Below are 6,282 nucleotides of genomic sequence, written 5' to 3'. Positions count from 1 at the left end.
CGGCCACGCCCACGGGCCGCCGAGCCGCACCGCGAGGGCGTCTCAGGCACCGGGCTCTCGGGCTCGGCGATGGGAGGCTCACCCAGGAAGGTCTTTTTGTAGGTGCTTCCGTGCTCCATGTTGGGGCTCGGCCGGATCCCGCTGCTGCTGTCGTGCATCTTGTCCACGATGCGACTGCCGGGAGAAAGGCACAGAGGGACGCTTGTCACGCGGACAGCCGCAGGGGGGGTCCCCGAAGGGAATACAGCAGCACGCACGGCTGTGACCCGGCCCCTGCAGAGCGGGGCGCTCAGGGAAGCACCGGCTTCTGGAGGCGGCATCTGCACCGCTTCCTCTCGCCTCCAGCTGGTCCAGGACTTCCACCTGGGCTTCCTTCCACCAGGGCCCTGCTGCGCAGCCAGCGTGTGCAGTCACCCCCGTGGGTCTCTGCCATGTCCCCCTCAGCACCAACTCCGACAGCGACCGCTGGGCGCTGCCCCTCCCTGAACCCACCACTGCCCACCTGGAGCCGCCCTCCTCCGTGCCCTCCCACGGCTCAGCAGCTCCCTGGACCCACAGAGGCGGCCCCTGCTGAGGCGTTTCTCCGAGCCGGAAACAGACTCATACCGCACCTTTGTCAGTTTAGTTTGGGTTTTTGTTTTTTCAAGACAGGGTCTTGCTATGCAGTTCAGGCTGGCCTCGAACTTGTGATCCTCCTGCATCAGCCTCCTGAGTGCTGGGATTACGGGTATGCACCAAGAGGCCCAGCCAGTGTCTTGGGCGAATAAATGAGGACCCCCAAGGGGCAGGCAATAGCTGCCACAACTTGTCATTCCTGTGACCTGGGCGGGGGTGTCCCAAGGCGCTGTGACACAGCCCTGAAGAACGTGCCTGCAGCACAAGGGCAGCATGTCTCTTCCACCTCAGTCACGAGGCCAGCAGAAGTTACAGAGGCCCAGGAGGTCACAGAGCGCAGGGGGAGACAGGGCCCTTCACAGGCAGCGAAAAACACGTGCCTTAAAGCACAATGCGGACATCCAGGCCTATAGCGGCCTGCACCTGGACAGGAGCAGCTGCGGCAAAGCCAGGCAGGGCGAGGGCAGGGGCGGCACTCACTGCAGGCTGATGTGCGGGGGCAGCTTGAAGGAGTTTTTCAGGATGTGGAGCTGCTGGACCTTCCCTGGCTGCCCAGCGTGAATAGCTCCGGTTATCTCAAAGGCCCAGGCGTCCCTCTCCTCCCGAGAACAGGCCTCCAGGAAGTACTCTGTGGAAGTCCGGGTCTTCAGCTTAATGAGGAGCTGTGGAAGAGACGGCTGATCAGGCCAGCGCTGAGGCAGAGCAGCAAGAGAATGCGGGCAGCCAGCAGACGGACAGGGCTCCCGGGCATGGTGGTGCACACGGGGACACAGCACATAGGAGGCTGAGGCAGGAGGACTGCCATGACTTTGAGGCCACCCTGGATACACCCTGGGCTGTTCAAGGGCAGCCCAAAGCACAGGGTGAGACCCTGTGTCATAAATGAAGGAGCGAACGAATGAATGGAATGACAGGGCCATCATGCGGGCCAGTAACTGCCGAATGTCCTCAGCCGTCCCCTACACTCCAAGCCGTGGTCTTCACAGATTCACCTGGAACCGGTGTGGTGGTGCACACTGTACTCCCAGCACGCTGGGAGGCTGAGGAGGGAGGATTCCAAGTTCAAGAACCAGACTGGCAACTGATCAACTCAGTGAGACCAGGTCTCAAAATAATAAAAAGGGGTAGGGGGATGGGAGGCCAGCTCAGAGTAACAGTGCTGGGTTCATACCCCCTACCGCCAAAATAATAACCTTTTTTTTTTTTTTAAAGTTCGCTTGGACACCTCGAGGGTCAGGAGCTCACGACCTCCAACAGCAGCCCACCCCTCCTGGACAGCCAGCTGGCATAAGGCTGCTGCCCAGAATCACAGCCTGGGCCGGCCCCGTGCTGAGGTGGGGCATGCTCAGACTCCGGTCAGGCAGCTCTGCCACACAGCTGCAGGTGCCAGGGCAGGGCTGGGACCTCACCAAGCCTCAGTTTCCCCGTCTGTAATGACAGGATATTAGGGCCTATCTCAGCAGAACTGCTAGCGATGCTCGACTTGCTCCTCCACCCTCCAGCTTACGCGCCCCGCGTGCTTCACACGCTCCTCATGTGACGCGGATGAACTCCTCCTCAGCATTGTGTATTGTCGTCTCCACTGACTGAGAGCACGGGACACTGGCATTTAGTTGTCCAAACAATACTAGCACAAACCTTTCTTTCCAATGAAGTAAATTAGTAGCATAACTATCTTAACTATCTTGTGTGCATATACATTTATATATTTATATATTTTTTGCTTTTCCCTTCCTTCTTTTCTCCTTTCCCTCAACCCAGTTTCTCTTTCCTTTTGAACAGTTTCCTCCCATTTCGCAACATCTATCGTTCATTTCGGATCTTACTTACTCTTTCAGCTTCTCACACTAGGGAGACAATACAATGCTTGCACATGTGCATCTGGTTTCACTTACGAGTATGGTCCCTAGTTGCACGCACTTATCTATAAAAGTCTCCAGTTTATCCTTCTTTATGGCTGAGGAATACTCCATTGTATAAAAAAGACTACATCTTCTTTATCCATTCCTTGGTAGATGGGCATTTTGATTGTTTCCAAGACTTAGCTATTATAAGCCGTGCTGCTATAAATATGGGTGCACATGTATCACTGTGGTACATGTTTTAATTCTTCTGGGAAGATACCCAGAAGAGGAGTAGCTAGCTGGGTCAAATGGGACCTCCAATCCTACTTTTGTGAGGAATTTCCACACTGATCTCCACAGTGGCTGCACCAGTCTACACTCCCACCAACAGTGGAGAAGGGTTCCTTTTTCCCCACAGCCTAGCCAGCATTTGTTACGGGTTGATTTCTTGATAATAGTCATTCTTGATAATAGTCATATCAAGAAATAGTCATTTCTTGATAATAGTCATTCCACTGAGATGAAATCTCAGTGTTTTTTTTGGTTTTTGTTTTTATGGGGTTTTTTGCTTTGTTTTTTTGTCTTTTTGAGACAGGGTCTCACTATGCGGTTCAGGCTGGCCTTTAACTCACTTTGTTGCCCAGGCTGGTCTAGAACATGCAACGATCCTCCTGCCTCAGCCTCCAAAATGCTGGGATTACAAGCGTGCACCACCATGCCTAGCTTTCAGTGTTGTTTTAATTCATCTCTCAAATGACCAGTGATGTTGCACATTTTTTCATATATTTATTTGCTGTTTGTATTTCTTCATCAGAGAAGTGTATATTCATCTCAGATGCTCATATTTGGATTAGGTCTTTAAATTTGAGAGGTCTGACATTTGTGAGTTCTTTATATGTTCTCGGTAGTAATTCTTTGAGGAACAGCTGGAAACACTTTTTCCCACCTTGTGAGTTGTCTCTCTTGATTGTTTTTGCTTTGCAAAGACTTTTTAACAAGATGAGATCCCAGTTGTTGATGCTTTGTGATAGTTCCTGTGTGATCAGGGTTTTATTCATAAAGTCTTTACCTACACCAATGTCTTCAAGAGTTTTACCTAGTCTATCTTCTAACAGATTTAATGTTTTTGTTTTAATATTTAGATCTCTGATCCATTTCCAATTTAGTTTAGTGCATGGTGAAAGGCATGGGGCCAATTTTAATCTTCAGCATGTACAAAGCCAGTTTTTGCAGAACCATTTATTTCTTTATTTATTTATTTTTGGGTTTTTTTTTTCCAGTACCAGGAATCGAACTCACAACCTTGCGCTTGCCAGGCAGGCACTGTGCCACTGAGCTAAATCCCCAGCCCCCTCTAGCACCATTTATTAAAGAGGCTATCTTTCTTCCAGTGAATGTGTTTGGAACCTTTGTCAAAGATAAGGTGGCTGAGTATGTCTGGAGTTGTTTCTGCATCTTCTAATCTGTTCCACTGATCTTTGGGTCTGTTATTTTGGCAGTACCATGCTTTTTTAATCACTGTAACTTTATAGTATAATTTCAATTCAGGGATTGTGATGCCCCCTGTCTTGTTTTTGTTGCCCAGAATGGCCTTAGCTATTCCAGGTCTCTTCTGGCTCCAAATGAATTTTAGGATTCTTTTCTCTAATTCTGTGAGATATGCTGTTGGAATTTTGATGGGAATTGCATTAAATCTGTATAACAGTTTTGGGAGTATGGCCATTTTCACTACAATGGTTCTTCCTAAGAGCAAGGTATATCTTTTCATTGTCTAATAGCTACTTCAGTCTCTTTTTTAGACTACTGTAGTTTTCAGTGTGGAGGTCTTTCACACCCTCCATTACATTGATTCTTAGGTATTTTCATTTTTTTGGATGCTATACTGAAAGGTGTTGTTTCTCTAATTTATCTCAGTGAGTTTGTTATTCATGTATAGGAATGCTATTGATTTTTGACTGCAGCTACATTACTGAATTTACTTATTAAATCTAGCAGTTTTTTAATGAATTTTTTGGGGTCTTCTATGTAGAATACCATGTCATCTGCAAATAATAATTTAACATCTTCCTTTCCTATCGTTATTTCTTTTATTTCTTTCTCTTGTCTAATTGCTCTGGTCACTGTTTCCAGAACTGTGTTGAAGAAGAGTGAAGACAGTGAACATCCTTGTCTTGTTCTTAATTTTACAGAGAAAGCTTTCAATTTTTGTCCACTTAGCATGATGTTGGCTGTTGGTTTGTCATAGAAAGCTTTTATCAGATTGAGACAAAAACCATCTATTTCAATTTTCTGTACGGTCTTTATCATGAGTGGGTGCTGGACTTTGTCAAAAGCTTTTTCTGCACCTACTGAAATGATCATAGGATTTCTGTTCTTGACTCTATTAATGTGGTATATTGTATTTATGGATTCATGTATGTTGAACCATCCCTGCATGTGTGGGATGAATCTTACTTGTTCATGGTATACAATGTTCTTGATGATTTGCTGCTTTCTGTTTGCCAGTATCTCATTGAGGATTTTTGCATCTATGTTCATTAGGGAGATTGGCCTGTAGTTCTCTTTTTTAGGTGGATCCTTCTCTGGTTTTGGAATCAGGGTAATGTTTGCTCCAGGAATAGATTTGGGAGTATTGTTTCCCTTTCAATTTCATTAAAGAGTTTGAGAAGTAGCAGCATTAGGTCTTCCCTCAATTTCTTATAAAGTTCACCAGTGAATCCATCAGGGCCTAGGCTTTCCTTTTTTGGTAGGTTTTTTTGGGGCGGGTACCAGGAATCAAACTCAGGACCTCACACTTGCCAAGCAGGCACTGTGCCACTGAGCTGTATCTCAGACCTAACATGGGTGATTATAACTGATATGTATTGACTTATCCTTGTCATGTTATTTTCCTGTTGTTGGATCCCCCTTTTTTTCTCCCTCCTTGTGTTTTTTTTGCCTTGCCTTGTGGATTCCTTCTGTTCATGGAGTTACAGTCCTTGTTATCTCTTTCTTGAATGTCCTTCAAAACATTGTGGAATGCTGGTTTGGTGATCATAAATTTCCTCAGATGTTCTTTATCATGGAAGTATCTTATTTCTCCATCAGCTTTGAAAGATAGTTTTGCAGGGTACATCAGTCTGGTTTGAAAGCTGTTTTCCTTTAGAAAACTTGAAATACTTCACTCCAAGCTCTCCTTGACTTGAGGGTTTATTCTGAGAAGCTCGCTGTGATTCTGATGGGCTTTCCTTTATAGGTGATTTGTTTATTTTCCCTAACAGCTTTTAAGATCCTATTCTTGTGTTGAATTTTTGGAATCTTAACTACGATATGCTTGGCTGTAGATTTTTTTTGATTGTGGCTAATCAGACTTCTATATGCCTCACTTTCTGTATATCAAATTCTTTTTCCCTGCCAGGGAAGTATACTGCCATGATGTCTGTGAATAGTTTTTTTATATTATTTGTGCCATGTCTTAATTTCTTCACTGACTCTAATCAATCTTAAGCTATTCTTCTTTATATCATCTAGCAACTGCTAGATTGATTTCTTATTGTCTCTTGCTATTCTTAAGAAATCTTTTCATGATCACTAACTGCAAGCCTGTCTTCTATATCTGAGATCTTGTCCTCACATTGGCTTAATGTGTTGCAAATACTTCCAGTGGAATTTTTGTTCTCCTGGATATCTCCTTGAGTCTGTCTTATGGATTCCACTTCTTCCTATGCTGAGCATTCGTGGCTTTTATCATTTTCTTAAGCTCCTCTATTTTTTTTTTTTTTGTCTGTATGTGCTCTAGAGACACTAAGCATGGTTTTCATTGTGGATACCATCTCTGCAGTTA

The 6,282-nt window shown here is 45.6% G+C and overlaps 1 protein-coding gene across 1 annotated transcript in view; it reads right to left on the bottom strand.

The window, feature by feature from the left end:
- The window catches only part of Plek2 (pleckstrin 2), an 18,685-nt gene that overhangs the window by 6,513 nt on the left and 5,890 nt on the right, over nt 1–6,282 (bottom strand). The window contains exons 2-3 of the mRNA XM_005399083.2: nt 1,096–1,277; nt 83–174 (exon numbers count right to left, since the gene is read on the bottom strand). Of these exons, the coding sequence (XP_005399140.2) occupies nt 83–174; nt 1,096–1,277 (274 nt within the window). The remainder of the gene's footprint in view (nt 1–82; nt 175–1,095; nt 1,278–6,282) is intronic.

Source organism: Chinchilla lanigera, unplaced genomic scaffold, assembly GCF_000276665.1.
Source record: "Chinchilla lanigera isolate Chin_1 unplaced genomic scaffold, ChiLan1.0 scaffold00065, whole genome shotgun sequence".
NCBI classification, from domain to species: Eukaryota; Metazoa; Chordata; class Mammalia; order Rodentia; family Chinchillidae; genus Chinchilla; species Chinchilla lanigera.
The sequence above is the reverse complement of the archived record's forward strand: the minus strand, read 5'-3'. Positions and strand labels throughout refer to the sequence as shown.